Consider the following 20,032-nt stretch of genomic DNA (forward strand, 5'->3'; position numbering starts at 1 on the left):
ATTTTCTCAGTGAGTGCTGCCTCACTTACCTAAATAGCATTTTATTATGAATTCACTGCTTTTCTTTGAATTTTGATTTTGCCAACAGATTACCAAACAGGCTAGTGTTGAGTCTGAGCGCACATGTGAGGTCACATTAAATCCGATGGTGGGCCAAAAATGTTACTTTTTATTTTATTGTTTTATTTATTTACTTTATATACTATACTTTGTTTAAGCTTTTTGATGGATTAATCTGTTGCACGTAGGTTGTCGATTGCTGGCATGATCTGGATAACACCGAGTATGACTGTTGGCCATTAGATAGCCCTAATGATTACAACATGATCAACTGTGGAGGTAAGTCCAACCCCATTCATTGTGTGGAATTGGCTTAAAGGAGGGAAGGCGGGCTGTTGTTGTAGTGCTAATAATTTGATGGTCAGAAAGTGCAGAAATATTGCTTTGATAATTTCTGGTGTCAGTGGATTCCTTATCTTGGAGAATACACACAAAAAAGTCCTTCCTCAACAGTGTGTCTCTGTCTGTCCTGTCTGTCCTGTCTGTCCTGTCTGTTTGTCTGTCTGTCTGTCTGTCTGTCTGTCTGTCTGTCTGTCTGTCTGTCTGTGTGTCTGTGTGTCCAGGGCTGGAGATGTCATGGGTGCTGCGGCCACCGGAGAAAGTGACGGACGGGGAGGAGTTCAATGTCACCTACACCATCACGGCATCAGACGACTTCTACGAGTATGCAGTCAAAAACAAAATATTCCAGTTCAGGTAAGCCAATGTCTATAATTCACTCCCTGCCAAACCTATCTGCCTATCCGTCCATACATTTGAAATGACCACAACATGAGGAAGATTAAAAATGTACTGGGAATGGGAATGCAGAGAAAGATACTCAAACATTTACTTTATAGATTGAACCTTACAGTGTACACAGTAGATCTACTGTGCATCCAATCTAGTAGATTGCCATCTACTGTGTACACTGAAAAGTCCAATCTATAATGCAAATGTTTGAGGCATATCTTCGCAATCTAGTGAAAATATATAATTTACTCTGTCAACATTTGTGTAAAAAGTTGTTGAGGTAACCAAGTATATCCTATAGGGCCTTTTAAATATATTACCCGTGAATCTCCTGTGTTTTACTTTAGCCTCATATCTGGATGCCTTTAGATACTGTACATAATTGCTGTTTAAACAGACTGTAAAGATCTATCTGTCTATCTACCCACCACTCTGCAGCAACGCCTCCGAAGCCAAAAGGTTCTGTGACAAGCACGACTGTCCCGCAAATTGGAACAGCGCCAACGAGATCAACTGTTGCATTTACCATGCCAACATTCACTCCTGCCCTCTGGCTCTCATGGTCAGTACTGTCACCCTAAAAATCTGGGTTGTGTTCATTGGGCACTAAACGTAAGAAAACGGACTGAAACAGGGAGAGACTAAATGGACTTGTCTAATAAGAAATGTTAATTTTTGTTTTCAATTTCAGAACGTTTTAAAATGTTTTCTTTTTCATGGCTTAATGAACATGATCCTGGGCTTCCCTGTCTGTATTGGGTCGCTGCCAGTCTGATGAAAGTACACTGAGGGGGAAGACAGATGCAGGCTAGGCTACTTGATAGATGTAAGAGGATTAGATAAGTGTGAGCAATAGTAATATTGTGCCTCCACTTTGCCTTCTGATTGAATGGTATGTATCATATTATAACACCTATCCAGGGGCATAGCTCTCAACATGTGTATGTATGAAGTTGTCGGGAAATAGACAGAAGATACATTTCTGGTCTAACCAAATGGACAATAATGCTATTCTATTATTTTATTCAATACTTTTAGGTCTACTCAAGTGGCCAGGGTGGGGGCTATAGGGGTTGACTTTAAGGAACTTTTTGGGCTAGAGGCACACAAAAAAGATAATGGTAGCAACAGTAGCATTTGGAGTCCCTTCGAATTGCTTTTGTGTGTGAGGAAAAGCTGCCCTATTTTACATGGGCAGCTGAGAGCCTTGCAGATACACTGAGGCCTGAGGCCAGCCCATTATCATGCTGCTGACATTAAAACATTTGATTTGTGTGGAAAGGACCTAAAGGCATCAAGTATGTCTCATCAGAGGCATGAATGTATTGTTAGCAGGGATGGTAAAGAATTACAAAATACATTGAAGATCAATGCATCTAAATAAACTACAAAATACTTGTATTTTGAAATGTATTTCATTAAAATACATGTATTTTGCATTTTAAAATAAAGAAATACATTTGCAAATAGCCGGCCCGTACAGCAACAACATTCTCAGTAACAGTTACAGAAACCTTTTACTTGCTTTGACTGTGACATGACTGTAAGTCACTCTGGATAAGAATGTCTGCTAAATGTACAGTATGTGTGAAAATAAACATACCATTTACCATGTAACATGTACATTTACATTTAGTTAATTTAACAGACACTCTTTCACACAATAGTGTCATAAGACTTCTGATACCAATGTAGTGTGAAAGAGAGCCACAAAATCGTGATCCAAAATAAAAATGGTATACACAAGTATTTTGAAAATACAAATGACAGCTCTCAAAAGTACCTTGTTACAAAATCCATTGGAGTGTAGTTCAGCCCAGAGTAAAACAAATTTCAAAATTGTCAGTAGATGTCAAAAAACTGTCCATCTCTGCTTGTTAGCCCTCATTCTCTCTCCCCCACCTACCAATCACTGTTTGTTGAGTACAATGGTATAACATTGCGGAAGATTGAAGGATTTAGATTGGTTTTGATTATGATGCTAACCCAATCATGTCGCCCCCACAGAGGCACGGCGGTATTTGTGGCCCGTGGATCCCTGATGACGGGAAGATTGTGACACACACCGTGTCCAAAGCAGGAAAGATGAGCAAGAAGTTCTGGACATCAAAGGTACCTACCACTGCAAAGTAAATGTAAGGGCTATTCACACAACTGAGCTGAACTGAGCTGAACCAAACCAAGCTGTACTGCTCTGGCCTGGTTAAGTATCCACCATTGTTTTTGGAATTGGGCAGAAAAGGACAATGTGAAAAGAAATATCCAAGCCAGTATGGGCACGATACTGTGTTAAGGGTACTAGTAAACAATAGTGCTCATGTTGTCTTTATGTGCTTTGGTAGCTATCTGACAATTGAGTTTTTAATCACGGTCCCATCCAGGTGGTTCTGATTCATGTAGGAGTGACCTCAGTCATTGCACATATCAAAATTGGACATATGCATGCAGCTCTGGAGTCCAAGGTGCTGGTTGTCAGTGCTCAAGGTCAGTGTGCTGCTAACACCAGTAGTGTATCAATTTGTTATTATGCAAAACTGCTATTGCTACTCAAGGCTCACCCCTGTGGTGAGCACCAAACTTTGTTCTTTATTTGTTGCGGAAGAATACAGACATTAGGATGTTGTTGCTGCACAGAAGTGTTAAACTCTAGCCTGGGTCGTAGTGGTAATCTTTTCTTCTTGATGCTTAGATAGACACGCTAATGTTATTGATGAGCCAGCTGGTTTCCCAGGTTCCCAGTAGTTATTTCAAGGCACTCTTGTGCCATAATAGTTACATGGGATTTTGTGTGTGAGTGTGCATCTGTGTGTGTGTGTGTGTGTGTGTGTGTGTGTGTGTGTGTGTGTGTGTGTGTGTGTGTGTGTGTGTGTGTGTGTGTGTGTGTGTGTGTGTGTGTGTGTGTGTGTGTGTGTGCGTCTGTGTGTATCTCAGTGTGTGGGGATGACGTCTGCGAGCTGGAGGAGAACTGTCTCACGTGCCCGGCGGACTGTGGTGCCTGCCCCATGTCCATCACCATCAAGGTGGCCATCGGACTGCCCGTCACACTCTTCTTCGGTGGCTTCATCTTAACCATGGTGGTGAGGCACCAAACAAAACATATACACCAAACAATACTACTTTTTTTATATTCTCTTGCATCCAGACCAGGCACAAAACAAACTCACTTCAGAGTTTGGTCATGACCAGGCAAATCATTCTCATCCAATGCAGATGTTTTTGATAGATGTCTTCTCTCTTTCTCTATAGTGGTTCCAGTACCAGAAACAGAAGATGTTTTGGGACGAAAGTTGGATTATCAACTATAAAAATATAATGTTTGGTAAGATGAGATGTCATCTGAGATTTATAAAAGAGAAAATAAGTGAAAAAAGCAAACAGGTGAACTCTTTTGCTTGCTTGCTTGCTTATGCAATGCAGTTCAATACATACAGTGGCAAGAAAAAGTATGTAAACCCTTTGGAATTATCTGGACTTCTGCAGAAATTGGTCATAAAATGCAATCTGATCTAGGTCACAACAATAGACAAACACAATCTGCTTAAACTAATAACACACAAACAATTCTATGTTTTCATATCTTTATTGAACACAATATGTAAACATTCACAGAGCAGGGTGGAAAAGTATGTGAACCCTTGGATTTAATAACTGGTTGACCCTCCTTTGGCAGCAATAATCTCAACCAAACATTTTCTGTAGTTGCGGATCAGACCTGTACAACGGTCAGGAGGAATTTTGGACCATTCTTCTTTACAAAACTGTTTCAGTTCAGCAATATTCTTGGGAGGTCTGGTATGGACTGCTTTATTGAGGTCATGCCACAGCATCTCAATCGGGTTGAGGTCAGGACTCTAACTGGGCCACTCCAAAAGGCGTATTTTCTTCTGTTGAAGCAGTGTTTTGGGCCGTTGTCCTGTTGCATCACCCAACTCCTGTTGAGCTTCAATTGTCGGACAGATAGCCTTACATTCTCCTGCAAAATATACTGATAAACTTGGGAATAATTTTTCATTTTTGTGCCTTTTTTTCCCCCACACATAGTGTTGTATGTTTCTTCCAAACAACTCAACTTTAGTTTCATCTGTCCACAGAATATTTTGCCAGTAAAGCTGTGGAACATCCAGGTGCTCTTTTGCGAACTTGAGATGTGCAGCAATGTTTGTTTTTTGGACAGCAGTGGCTTCTTTTGTTGTGTCCTCCCATGAACACCAATCTTGCTTAGTGTTTTACGTGTCGTAGACTCGTCAACAGAGATGTTAACACGTTCCAGAGATTTCTGTAAGTCTTTAGCTGACATTCTAGGATTCTTCTTAACCTCATGAAGTATTCTGCGCTGTGCTCTTGCAGTCATCTTTGCATGACGGCCACTCCTAGGGAGAGTAGCAACAGTGCTGAACTTTCTCAATTTATAGACAATTTGTCTTACCATGGACTGGTGAACATCAAGGCTTTTAGAGATACTTTTGTAACCCTTTCCAGCTTTATGCAAGTCAACAATTCTTAATCTTGGGTCTTCTGAGATCTCTTTTGTTCGAGGCATGGTTCACATCAGGCAATGCTTCTTGTGAATTACAAACTCTAATTTTGTGAGTGTTTTTTATAGGGCAGGGCAGCTCTAACCAACATCTCCAATCTCGTCTCAATGTCTGTACTCCAGGTTAGCTGACTCCTGACTCCAATTAGCTTTTGGAGAAGTCATTAGCCTAGGGGTACATACTTTTTCCAACCTACACTGTGAATGTTGAAATTATGTTTTCAATATAGACAAGAAAAATACAATCATTTGTGTGTTATTAAGTTTAAGCACACTGTGTTTGTCTGTTGTTGTGACTTAGATGAAGATCAGATCTATTTTATGACCAATTTATGCAGAAATCCAGATAATTCCAAAGAGTTCACATACTTTTTCTTGCCACTGGTTTTATTGTCCAGGGATGGTAATTTGTAGCATTCACAATTGTAATTTGCAGGATTATTTTTTTGTTTCTTTAACATATCTCGCACAATATAGCAAATTAATTAATGTAAAGGAGCATGTCAACGCATCCAAACATGTTTTCTTCAATGCTGCACACATATTGCCATCCGGGGAATGGAGTCTTTTACATACATTTCTATACCTAATAGTTTCCTTTTTTTGGCATACGCAGGTAAAGTGTGTTACATGGGTTTCTGCAGTACGACCAGTCTCCAGCCGGTGAAGAGTAACTCCAGTGTGAGCCGAACTACAGACGTGACTGTCTGCACTGTGGTCAACACCACCTTCAAACAGAGCTTCATCCAACCTGCCATTTAGTAAGACGTCTTACTTGAACACTGTACTGCATAACACATGTCTAAGGCATGGTATTTATTACACAGTTGAAGGGGGAAAGTACTGCGGCCTGGGACTGCTGTAAAGTGGAGCATGCAGAGATATTCACGGCTATTGATAATAATGTATTTGATTCAGAACTAGTGCACTGCAATGCACTTAAACGGAGTACATGCACTTATCCAATGTGCACCTATCAGTCGTCAACTATATTCTCAGACAATTATTGTATGAGGAACATGTTTATTTTAACACCTGTTGCTTTGCATCTGTCAACGTGTAGTAAGTTATTTTTCTTGATAACTAAAAAAAAGTCATTATTTTCTATTGGTTAGTGATGGAAGGACTGTAGCAGTGAAACACATCCAGAATAAACACTTCACCCTCTCCAAATCTATCAGGAGGGAGGTGAAAGAAGTGAGGTGAGTACAACGTGTGTACTCCTAAAACCCCATACACAGACACAATTACCTAGAGTATATATTTTGATTGATCTCATGCAACATTTTCATCACTTACTGAAGATCTGATAAAAGTCACATGGTAGTATCCCATCAGGCAAAAGCATGTTGAATTAACATCAAACCTGGCACCAACCCAGACAGGAAGACCACGTCAGCGACTCAACCCACTCAAGTGACGCACCCCTCCTAGGGACGGCATGGAAGAGCACCGGAAAGCCAGTGACTCAGCCCCTGTAATAGGGTTAGAGGCAGAGAATCCCAGTGGAGAGAGGGGAACCGGCCATGCAGAGACAGCAAAGGCAGTTCGTTGCTCCAGAGCCTTTCCATTCACCTTCACACTCCTGGGCTAGACTACACTCAATCATATGACCTACTGAAGAGATGAGTCTTCAGTAAAGACTTAAAGGTTGAGACTGAGTCTGCGTCTGTCACATGGGTAGGCAGACCATTCCATAAAAATGAGGCTCTATAGGAGAAAGCCCTGCCTCCAGCTGTTTGCTTAGAAATTCTAGGGACAATTAGGAGGCCCGCGTCTTGTGACCGTAGCGTACGTGTAGGTATGTATTGCAGGAGTACCAGAGAAGGCTCGGCCTCTGACTCCGACTTGCTGCTTAATGGGGAAAACCGGTTGAAAGTTTCTGTCGGCTGAATGAGTGACACCGGTTGAGCATTCCTACAGCATTTCCCTCCAGAAGCCATGAGAAAGTTGTCTGACCGTGCCAGGGGATTTATACTTCTAACGGTACCATCTGTACTTACTGGTGGCACAGACGCCGTTTCATCCTTTTCTAAACTGAAATTACCCTTGCCTAACGATTGCGTCTGAAGCTGGGCTAGCAGCACAGCTATCCTTGCCGTAAGGTGATCCTTCTCCTGTATATTATGAGTACAGCGACTGCAATTAGAAGGCATCATGTTAATGTTACTACTTAGCTTCGGCTGTTGGAAGTCCTGACGAACCATGTCCACATAAAACGTCTGGAGTGAAAAAGTTGAATGAGGGAAAAACAAAAAATATAAATGGTAATTAAAAAGTACAAAACGTGAATTTGTCAGGTAGCAAAATAAGTTTGGCAACAAAACGCACAGCAGCACGTAAACACATAATCCTATGTAGACCTTTCCTGCAGTCAATGACCAAAAGCGCCCTCTTTGGCTCCATTTGTGGATGGTTATTAATATTTTTCATAAGGAATAAAGACTGACGAAAATCCGGTGTTTTCATGTCAACCCCGTTTCTATGTCAACATTCTCTTAACATCACAATTCAATGTTGAACGTACAGTTTTGTCTAATTTCAACCTAGATTTCAACAACATATCAACGGCAGGGTGATTTCAAGGTTTGGTTTATTTCAAATAAATTCACCTTCGTTGACAACTCAACGTCAACTAAAATTGGATGTTGATTTGTTGTTGACGTCCGGTCTGATTGGATATGACACATTTGCACCACTAGTTCATTTCTAGATATGGCATTGCTTTTCCTTAGGGAACTGGATCACCCAAATCTCTCCAAGTTTATTGGTGGTTCCATTGAGGTCCCCTACGTCAGTATCATCACTGAGTACTGCCCCAAAGGAAGCCTGGCTGATGTCCTCCTGAATGAGGATGTGCCAATCAACTGGGGGTTCAGGTGAATGTCAAGACATCAGCTTTTTCTACCATCTGTCTGAAGAGAGAATACTGCACTGTGTAGGGCGGTTTCCTGGACATTAACCTAGTCCTGCACTAAATGCATTTCCATTAAACATGCTTCTTAGTCTAGAACTAGGCTCAATATGTGTCGGGACCGTGATGTAATAGAACCATTTTTTTGTGTGTTCTTCATTTATGTTCTTTGTGTTCTTAATTTATGCTGGCACACAGGTTGTCCTTTGCTACTGACATAGCCCGTGGAATGGCTTATCTCCACCAACACAAGATGTTTCATGGCAGACTTCACTCAAGGAATTGCGTCATTGACGACCGCTGGGTTTGCAAAATCTCAGGTGATACAATTAAGACTTCCCTCTGTAGGAGTGTGTAGGCAGGCACCATATCTCAACATGCCTTTATCTTCTACTGTTGTGTCCTTGAGCAAGGCACTTAACCCCTAACCTGCTCCAGAGGAACTCCTCTGCAGCTGACACTATGTTGTTTCAAGCCTCTCGTGTGAGTATATACAATTGAAGTCGGAAGTTTACATACACTTAGGTTGGAGTCATTAAAACTTGTTTTTCAACCACTCCACAAATTTCTTGTTGTTGCATGACACAAGTAATTTTCCCAACAATTGTTTACAGACAGATTACTTCACTTATTATTCACTGTATAACACAATTCCAGTGGGTCAGAAGTTTACATACACTAAGTTGACTGTGCCTTTAAACAGCATGGAAAATTCCAGAAAATAGGCTAATTGACATCATTTGAGTCAACTGGAGGTGTACCTGTGGATGTATTTCAAGGCCTGCCTTCAAACTCAGTGCCTGGAAAAATCAAAAGAAATCAGCCAAGACCTCAGAATAAAATTGTAGTCTGGTTTATCCTTGGGAGCAATTTCCAAATGCCTGAAGGTACCATGTTCATCTGTACAAACAATAGTATGCAAGTATAAACACCATGAGACCACACAGGCATCATACCACTCAGGAAGGAGACGCGTTCTGTCTCCTAGAGATGAACGCACTTTGGTGCGAAAATCAATCCCAGAAACACAGCAAAGGACCTTGTGAAGATGCTGGAGGAAACAGGTAAAAAAAAGTATCTATATCAACAGTAAAACGAGTCCTATATCGACATAACCTGAAAGGCCGCTCAGCAAGGAAGAAGCCACTTCTCCAAAACCGCCATAAAAAAGCCAGACTACGTTTTGCAACTCCACATGGGGACAAAGATCATACATTTTGGAGAAATGTCTGGTCTCTGGTCTGATGAAACAAAAATAGAACTGTTTGGCCATAATGACCATGGTTATGTTTTGAGGAAAAAGGGGAGGCTTGCAAGCCAAAGAAGAACATCCCAACCGTGAAACACGGGGGTGGCAGCATCAGGTTGTGGGGCTGCTTTGTTGCAGGAGGGACTGGTGCACTTCACAAAATAGATGGCATCATGAGAGAGCAAAATTATGTGGATATATTGAAGCAACATCTCAAGACATCAGTCAGGTAGTTAAAGCTTGGTCTCAAATGGGTCTTCCAAATGGACAATGACCACAAGCATACTTCCAAAGTTGTGACAAAATGGCTTAAGGACAACAAAGTCAAGGTATTGGAGTGGCCATCACAAAGCCCTGACCTCAGTATTATAGAAAATGTGTTGGCAGAACTGAAAAAGCATGTGCGAGCAAGGAGGCCTACAAACCTGACTCAGTTACACCAGCCCTGTCAGGAGGAATTGGGCAAAATTCACCCAACTTATTGTGAGAAGCTTGAGAAAGGCTACCCGAAATGTTTGACCCAAGTTAAACAATTTAAAGGCAATGCTACCAAATACTAATGGAGTGTATGTAAACTTCTGACCCACTGGGAATGTGATGAAAGAAAGAAATGCTGAAATAAATCATTTTCTCTACTATTATTCTGACATTTCACATTCTTAAAATAAAGTGGTGATCCTAACTGACCTAAGACAATGAATTATTACTAGGATTAATTGTCAGGAATTGTGAAAAACTGAGTTGAAATTTATTTGGCTAAGGTGTATATAAACTTCAGAGATTTGGAACAACATAAGAAAGAAAAGGCAACATTTATTTCACAAAGGACAATTAAGATGTTATTGTATTGTAGCATATTATGTTTGGTTTATATTAGTGAGTACACAGGACCAGTAAAAAAGCAAAAGAAAACATTTGAAAATTGAATTTATCCTGTGTTGTTCCAGACTATGGCCTGACAGCCTACAGAAAGGATGACTTTGAGGTAGTCAGTAATGGGTTCCACTGTGAGGATACCTACCGTATATACTATGCCCCTGAGGTCCTCCTGGGAAGCAGCTCTAATGTCACTCCGGCTGCTGACATTTACAGGTACTGTAGCCCAACTGCGACAGCTATTATATAGTTGCACCATGGGGATAACCATGTTTGGGACTAATTCCATTTCAATTCAGTCAGTTGAAAAGTAATGAGGGAAATTCAAATTTGACTTTGTGAATTTACAGTTGAAATGGAATTAAGCCCGACCCTGGTGATAACAATTGTATTTACTGTATGTGATATTATTATGCTGGTATGGTAATGACTTAAATACTAGACCATGGACATGTTGTTTAAATCAGCACAACAGTACCTGCAAGTTTTTCATCCAAAGTGATTTACTATATGTCAGTAGTTTTATGCTATGCTAAATTGAGTCAGACATGTAGGCTATAAAAGAGCATGCATGAAAAATCTGGGATATGGTGATACCATCTGTATGATCTGGTGTTATTAGATGTGTTCAATGGTTTCTGTCTTCTCCTCCCCAGCTACTCTATCATCTTAGTTGAGATTGCCACTCGCTCTGACCTCCTTTCAGTAAGTATGATGCAAAGATAATACTAATGATAATGACCTTTGACCAGGCACGCTTAGGTTTTTGTTTAACATTCTTTTCTACGAACACCTCTCCGACAGGACCAAACAGAGGGCGTGAAGTTGGATATCATGTGGCGTCCTTCCCTGCCTGAACTGAAAGCTGGGAAAGCGGATACTGATTGTCCTGACCGGGGAGATTACTGTGAGGTCTGTGACAAAATCCACTGACATTTGCCGTGGCTTATTATTTAATATACTTTGTCCAAGGATTCAGATCTATTCATTTAAGCATTTTAAGGAGCATTTTACACCCAAATATTTTTTTACCTTGTATTTCTTTGTTCATGTTTATGTATGTCACCATTCAAGTTTTGTAAAGTAAAATCCTTTAGTTGTACTGTAAGTGTGCCAAAGATGCAATTTTTTTTTTTTGTATCTCTACTCTAATACTTCAACAGCTGATCAAGAAGTGCTGGTCTCAAAATGTCACATTGAGGCCAACTTTTGAGCAGGTGAAGAAGATGCTGGATAAAATGAACCCACACAAAGTCAGCCCTGTGGACATGATGATGAATCTGGTAATGCTATGATATAACATTTGGCCACTTAAAGGATGAGTAAGTTATTTCAGTAGCTAACAAATTCATTACTTACCAACAGCTGCAAATCTCAATAAAACTACATATTGTTTTGAAGTTCACTTTCCTTACTTTTTCTTAATGCACAATCCTTAATCTAACAAACAAGTTTTGTGGGTCAGAGTGCAGTATTTATTTAGTTTCATAGCACAAACAATTGCTAGCAATTTTCTCACACTGGCTTTAGCCGGGGCCTCCCTGGAGATGCATCCAGGTACAGACCCGGATGCGCTCCCTTTCCTATCCTCCTTTCTGAGTGAGATTCCTTTCCTAACTTCCTTTCCTTTTCATTTCCTGGCCATGGTTAATCCCTACCACATGTGAACTCCTTTTATTTCTAGATTGCCCTTTTCTCCTTCACTATAATGGGGGATCCTGTTTTCCGCAAACAATGCTTGAAGTACCCCGGTCCGCCTTGAAATTCGTGGATTGAATGAGGGGGGCAGTCATTCTCCCCTGGTTCTCCCCTGGTTTAGCGTAACAGCTAAAATGGCTTTGAAAAATACGATTTCAGCTAATCGGGAGAAGTAGGCCTATCTAAGAAAATAACTACATTAGGCATTCACTAATCATAAATCATTTTTAAGTGATAATGCCCTCGAAGCCGGTGTTTGGAGGATATATTGGCATGGGCAATGTTAGGCCTGAGACGAAGTCGAGGTCAAACCGTGCCAATATATCCTCCAAACACGGGGTTCGAGGGCATTATCACTTTTTTACAACGGGTTACCAACATATTCAAATAATGATTGACATATTTTCATTAAAAACTTTATTTTGATTAATTTATTCATATTATTTCATCCTTCCACCAGATATAGTCCAGACACAATTCTAGTGTTGCTACCCAAGCCGGCTGGTGTTGTTCAGTATCTATGGACCCAGTCGTTCATTCTAAATGTTCCATTTTCATACTGGCTAGCAATGTTCTTATCCCTTGCTTGCTAGCTGGCCAACTATGGCTAAAAAGTACAGTCAGAATAACAAAAAAGTAGCTTCATTTGCATTTGTTTAACTGTTTTCTAGTGACATTTAATTGGATACATACATAACAATAAGCTAATGAGGCGCGATTTCACCTGGCATAGAAAATGTGCTCACTCGTCAGGACACTTGTTCAGAGGAGTTAGCCAACACCACAGCTAACACAATCACTTCAAATTGACGCTGGAAAGACTGCAAACTACAGTTGCTGCACTTCATTTCGTTTGACCTTTTTTCAAATTACGTTTCTTTGTATATATCCATAAAAATGATGCCAGCTGATTAATGATTTAGACTTACTGAGAAACGCTGCCTATCTGTTTGTTTCGTCCCGACTCGTTCATTTCAATGGGACAGCTGGAGATCGAATTTGATTATTGAAACAATGTTGCAAATGTTGGAGACAGCAAGGTTTATACAAATCTCCACTGTTGAAACTAAATGTTAGTCTAAAAGAAATATAGATAATGTCTAGATGCTTTTTATAGTGGAGATCAAGTTTATAACTGGCCTAGCTGGGATGATGAGAGTGGATTGCGCAGTCAGATGGAACAAAGTAAACGGGCATTTTAACGTCATAGATTTAGCCGGTAGCAACTTGTGGAATAGACACTGTCTGGAATGCGCTTTTCACCAGCATTCAGGATTGGACCCACCCGTTTTATTAACATATAACAGAAACGTTGGTACATTTGTGGACAAAATTCTAATTTATGGCTCTAGTCAATCTGCATTGCTGAAGCGTTACTGATTGCGTGATAGAAATGTAAAGGTAATTTCCGATTGAGCCGACTTGTGCAGCATTTACCGTGAATGCAGTCTTCGTTTATCGTGGAAACATTTCCTTTAAATTTAAATTTAAATAAATCACGCTGTAAAGCTGACCTTCCTCCATACAGATTGAATAGAGCCCTTACTGAAAATGTTATATATTTGGAGAAAGAAAATCAGCAGACTGATTATTATGTTTATCACAATACATGTCATGAATATCACAAATCTGTAATATAAAATAATTTGGACTTTAGATCAAAATGGAGATCTGTTGTGTATGGATCTCTGGAACTGCTTTCATAATTAGCAACATACAGTATATTTTCTTATACGTACACTGCATAACATGATGTATGTTACAATTCTAGATGGAAAAGTACAGTAAGCATTTAGAGGCCATTGTAGCGGAGAGAACACAGGATCTTCTCCAAGAGAAACAAAAGACAGACTGTTTGCTATACAGTAAGTACATGAAACCACAAATGGTCCACGATATGGCTTCTTACACTATATATACAAAAGTATGTGGACACCCCTTCAAATTAGTGTATTCTGCTATTTTAGACACACCTGTTGCTAAAGGGTGTATAGAATTGAGCATACAGCCATGCAATCTCCATAGACAAACAATGACAGTAGAATGGCCTTACTGAAGAGCTCAGAGATTTTCAACGTGGCACCGTCATAGGATGCTACCTTTCCAACAAGTCAGTTGGTCAAATTTCTGCCCTGCTAGATCTGCCCCGGTCAACTTTAAGTGCTGGTATTGTGAAGTAGAAACTTCTAGGACAAACAACAGCTCAGACTCAAAGTGGTAGGCCACACAATCTCACATAACGTGACTGCTTTAGTGCTAAAGTGCGTATCGCGTAAAAATCGTCTGTCCTCGGTTGCAACACTCACCACCGAGTACCAAACTGCCTCTGGATGCAACTACAGCACCACACACAAGCTTAAGATCACCATGCGCAATGCCAAGCATCAGCTGGAGTGGTGTAAAGTTCACCGCCATTGGACTCTAGAGCAGAGGAAACCCGTTCTCTGAAGTGATGAATCACGCTTCACCATCTGGCAGTCTGACAAACGAATCTGGGTTTGGGGGATGGCAGGGGAACGCTACCTGCCCCAATGCATAGTGCCAACTGTAAAGTCTGGTGGATGAGGAATATTGGTCTGGGTCTGTTTTCATGGTTCGGGCTAGTATGACAATACACAAAGCGAGGTCCATACAGAAATGGTTTGTCGAGATCGGTGTGGAAGAAATGGTCTGCTCTGCACAGTCCTGACTTCAACCCCATCAAACACCTTTGGGATGAATTGGAACACCGACTGCGAGACAGACCTAATCGCCCAACATCAGTGCCTGACCTCACTAATGCTCGGGGCTGAATGGAAGCTAATCCCCACAGCAATGTTCCAACATCTAGTGGAAAGCCTTCCCAGAAGAGTGGAGTCTTTTATAGCGCAAAAGCGAACCAACTCCATGTTAATGCCCATGATTTTGTAATGAGATGTTTGACAAGCAGGCGTCCACATACTTTTGGTCATTTAGTGTGGTGTTGCCTCCACTGTCATCTAGTGGTAAAGAAGTAGAATGTACCACAATGACAACACAAATGCTCCCAAAATTTTGGGATGTTGCTTTTTTTAAAAGTTTTGAAGAGAAAGAGTTATTTGAATACAAAGCCATTGGTTACACCAATGACCAGCATATCTACATTCAACAAAATTCCTGAATGAAACAGTTTGAAAGGCAGGAAAATGTTTTGAATCTTAAGTTACTTCTTGTCTCCAGGTATGTTACCAAAGCCGGTGGCCGATGACCTTCGTCAGGGTCGCACAGCAGAGGCTCAGAGCTACTCCAATGCCACAGTCTACTTCAGGCAGGTGTCATTTGTAGGGCCAAGAGTTTTTCCTAATCAGGTCACGTGATCTGGAAAAACTCTTGGATCTAGTCATAAGAGAGTGCAGTATTGTGGTACATCCACATTAGTTTATGTATTGTGTCCTATGGAGGTGTTGAATTCGGTTTTTATTTATACATTAAGAGAGTTCTATCCAGATTCCCTCCCAGTTGCCACTGTCTACCTTTTCAAGTTAAAGATTTAGAGATGAGTAACAATTCTTTCTCCTTGTTGGCAGTGACATTGTGGGTTTCACAGAGCTCTCTGGCTCAAGCACTCCTCACCAGGTGGTGGACTTTCTAAATCAGCTCTACACCACGTTTGATGACATCATTGATAATTATGATGTCTACAAGGTGGAGACTATAGGAGACGCTTGTAAGTATGATGGCAAAGAATCTGTCACTGCTTCCATCCATCTGTTTGTGACTGCCTGTCTGTCTCCATCAATCTGTCCATCCTTCTGTCTGTTAGTTTGTCTGTCCACCCATTCATGTGTGTGTGTTTGGGCATTGTTATCAAGATTGATCTAAATGTGTCTGCCCCTCCAGACATGGTGGTCTCTGGTGTTCCCAATGAGAATGGCATAAACCATGCGGGGGAGATCGCCAGCATGGCTCTGGGTCTGGTCAATGTTTGCCATGCCTTTAAAATCCCACACAAACCCACCACGCAGTTGAGGATACGAGCTGGCATACACTCAGGTAAACAAGTCCAACTGGGCTATGTTCATTAGGGCACACGGTTGTGCCTACTGAATACAAACCTTGTGATGTCTCACTGTTTGAGTGGAATAATTGTAATAATTGGTAATAATGGTCAAAATATCTAACTCAATTGCATCTGGTCTGCCCTTGTTGAAATGTTAGGCAGTTTTGCTAACAGAATGTACATTTATTTTGTGCTATGTATTCAATCTGAAATTAAAAAATGTGTGTTTTCCCATGTTTAAATCCTACTTGTATTTGTGAGAAGTATTTTCATGTTGAATGCACCGAGCTGTCTGTTTGAACTACTGGCACAAAGCTCGGGCACCAATGCATGCCCCACGAGAGGTCTCTTCACAGTCCCCAAGTCCAGAACAGACTATGGGAGGCGCACAGTACTACATAGAGCCATAACTACATGGAACTCTATTCCACATCAAGTTACTCATGCAAGCAGTAAAATAATAGTAGAAAAAAAACAGATAAAAATACACCTTAAGCAACACAAACATTGACATACGAATATAAACACACGATAACATACGCACTATACACACGTGCACATTAATTTTGTGTTATAGATATGTGGTAGTAGAGTAGGGGCCTGAGGGCACACGGTTAATATGATGTGAAATCTGTTATGAATGTATTGTAATGTTTTTTGCCTTGGCAGCAGCTAATGGGGATCCATAATAAATCAAATACAAATACATCTCCACAGGACCCGTAGTTGCTGGTGTCGTGGGAACCAAAATGCCACGGTATTGCCTATTCGGTGATACAGTGAACACAGCATCGCGGATGGAATCAACAAGCGAAGGTACTCAAAGATCAAATACAACCCTTGAGTATATAAATTTAAACTCTGTGAGAGTGCAGTTTGTAGGCCATAGTAACAGTGAAATATTCTGATTCTTTATCTGATTCAGGGTCTTTAACAGGCCAACTGACTCTACAGACCACTCAGCCTGGCTAAGGTTGAGCATATTGTTCATGGGCTGGGTGGCAGCTGAGGTTGCCATTGGTGGGGCACCGATTTAGCCCCTCTGCCTTTATGCCAAGCTGGATTTTCTCTGTCTGTGCTCTTCAGCACCCTGCAGAGGGGTTACATCACGAGAGAGAGCCGTTCTCCTCACTGAGCTCTTGTAATCCTCGGAACCAAGCAAAAAAAGACAATGAGGGTAGAAAACAGTGACCCTCGTGCGGCAGTGATTTTAAAACGTGAAACAGTGGCTTTTAGGCTACTACATGAAAATATATTATTTCTCATGTGATAGGGCAGGATGCACAACGTTACTTTTGTAGTACTGAATTACTTGTTGTACAATGTTACTTTTCTAACACTGTATTTGCCTTTTGTAGATTGTCATTTATAATCCAGCTAGTATAAAACAAAGTGTGATTCTGTCCATAGCTCTGAAGATCCAGGTCAGTGGAGCCACTGCTGACCTGCTAAACACACTGGGAGGTTACACTCTGATCTGCCGAGGATCACTAAACGTGAAGGTAAGATAATCAGCCATTTCCCACTCATTAGTATCGATAAGGATACAGTTGCCAAGTGTTAATGAGGAGAAAATCTAGCCTGGTCCCAGATCTGTTTGTGCTGTCTTGTCAACTCCTGGTCATTGTCTTTGCCAAAAAAATATGTTTTTGACAACTCCTATGGTCGTTGTTTGGGAAAGACAGTGGCCATATGCAAGACGGCCTATGAAATACAAACTGTATCCAACAATAGTGTTGTCATATCACCTTCTCACACTACTAGTTTGACCTAATTTAAGACTGATCCTAATTAGCAAATTTACAATATAGTATTATCTGTCTGTTCTGTGAACTGCTACTGTCGGTTAAAAAAAAGTGATGTGCTAAGAGTGTGCTATGTTAAGGGCATTTTTTGACTTGGCCATGGTGGTTGCTGTAGAAATCTTGCCAAAAACAAAAATGTATTATATTCACCCCCTACGTCTCATGGGCTGGTATTCATGCAGTCACGAAGACCTTTGATTTGAAGGGAGGGAGGGAGTTAGTAGAGGGTGGACAGAGAGGGGGGGGGTGGGGGGCAAGTGTATCCCATGGGATGGGGCCCAACGTTCATACTCATTGAAAGACTGCATGTCTCCATTAGGGAGCGGCCTCAGCTGCTTTGTGCTTGTCCCTTACCAACCCTAATGGCCCTCATTTAGTATTTACAAGGACACACACATGCTCCCCAAATACAGCCCCTTTCTCAGGAGAGAGAAAAAGCAAAACAACAGTCATTGGTCTTGATAGGCTGTCAGACATGTCAGACATACAGTATGCTGCTTTTGGATGGTGTATGTATACAAGTTTAGCCTCCATTTCTTTGTATCAACGATACTGCTCTTTGTTTGTAAAGGGAAAAGGTGAAATGACGACTTGGTGGCTGGAAGCAAAGAAAGAAGAATCCTCTGACCCACTCCTCAGATCCACCGAGTTCAGAGGAGTCCCTGTGCCAGTTAGCAACTAGCCAACTACTAGCCTTCATAGTCTCTGTCTTCATAATATATGGACCACAGTTTGTGTTTAACAGCTGTATTGTGCAATTGATGTCAAATATATGTCTATACTGCCCGAGAGTCTTGGAGCTGTATTGTGAGTTTGTACAGTGATTTTATGTTCTGGCAGTTATTATATTTATTCATATCCATATGGTGGATATATACTTGTATTGTGCACTCATATTATATATTGTAATGGAGATGGATGGGGGAGAGGGAATAAGCACAAAATTAGATTAGCCAGTGTGGAATTCAAACCACAAGTCACATGATTTTTTCTTGCGTCTCTAACATTGCCGCCAACAAGTCGAATGACCACCAGAATCACACCCCAAATGCCATAGGATATCTGGAAAATAATCCATTGCAGATAGGTAGTCTAATTGTCCACATGGTCCAATATGATGAATTGAAATGCACAGTGTTGTAGCATATAATATATTCTGATATTATCTTTACCTGATTTGATTCCATGTGTAAAATACTGTAAGCACGTTATTGTTCTGTATTGCTATGTAGCGCCTTTTGTTGGTAGGAAGGTTGTGTTTTCTGCTGCATTTCCCACACACCTCATTGCTACCAAAATAAGAATTAAACTGTGATCCTTCTGAGTTTCTTCACTTCTTTATAACATGTTTCTCATCTGGTGCAACACAAATAATACATAATTTGGCATTATAAACTGGGTGGTTCGAGCCCTGAATGCTGATTGGCTGACAGCTGTGGTACATCAGATCGTATACCACAGGTATGACAAAACATTTATTTTTACTGCTCTAATTACGTTGGTAACCAGTTTATAATAGCAAAAAGGCACCTCGGGGGTTGGGGTATATGGCCAATATACCAGGGCTAAGGGCTGTATCTAAGAACAACCCTTAGCCGTGGTATATTAGCCATATACCACAACCCCTCATGACTTATTGCTTAAATAAACCATTCAAAATATATGGCAAAAGTATGTGTTATTTACAATGTTACTACAATTGAAACTTGACACATTACATTTAAGGTTTCTCTCCTGATGGCAGCTACATTTCTGCTTGACCCAGAACAAAAAAAAACTGTTGCGACATTGCAGATACAATAGTGGTGATGCACCACTATGCACCCTCACTCTCAGTGAAAAGCATTGCACTAATCTAGCTTCAACAGCCTGCCATTCACATGCAGTGATATTTTTTGTATTAGTAAATTCATGGAAAATGTGTTTCTACACCAGCCCTGTTCCTGGAGAGCTACTGTCCTATAGGTTTTCACTCCAAAAACCTACAGGAAAGTAGCTCTCCAGGAACAGGGTTGTGATATGGTTCAGTGATTGTACACAAGGATTGGGTGAAAGAGCAAAAGCAGTCCACGTCATTGCAACCTTTTGAAATCATGCTTCAAACATCTTCAAACATGCGATTGCTTGCTAAAAGTGTAGTTTGGGA

At 40.8% G+C, this 20,032-nt stretch overlaps 1 protein-coding gene across 1 annotated transcript; it reads left to right on the forward strand.

Annotated features, from left to right (window-relative positions):
* The first annotated feature begins 606 nt into the window (after positions 1–606).
* LOC139407997 (atrial natriuretic peptide receptor 2-like) lies at positions 607–18,824 on the forward strand. Its single transcript, XM_071151842.1, has 21 exons — positions 607–756; positions 1,231–1,354; positions 2,800–2,904; positions 3,174–3,276; positions 3,724–3,869; positions 4,039–4,111; positions 5,943–6,087; positions 6,442–6,528; positions 8,062–8,205; positions 8,439–8,560; positions 10,437–10,581; positions 11,022–11,070; positions 11,170–11,277; positions 11,529–11,648; positions 13,835–13,928; positions 15,262–15,349; positions 15,609–15,748; positions 15,922–16,074; positions 16,799–16,897; positions 17,492–17,583; positions 18,458–18,824. Exons 1-21 carry the CDS (start codon positions 632–634, stop codon positions 18,566–18,568), a joined length of 2,373 nt encoding a protein of 790 aa, XP_071007943.1. The 5' UTR covers positions 607–631; the 3' UTR covers positions 18,569–18,824.
* Positions 18,825–20,032: the final 1,208 nt, after the last annotated feature.

Source organism: Oncorhynchus clarkii, chromosome 4 (assembly GCF_045791955.1).
Source record: "Oncorhynchus clarkii lewisi isolate Uvic-CL-2024 chromosome 4, UVic_Ocla_1.0, whole genome shotgun sequence".
Taxonomy (NCBI): Eukaryota; Metazoa; Chordata; class Actinopteri; order Salmoniformes; family Salmonidae; genus Oncorhynchus; species Oncorhynchus clarkii.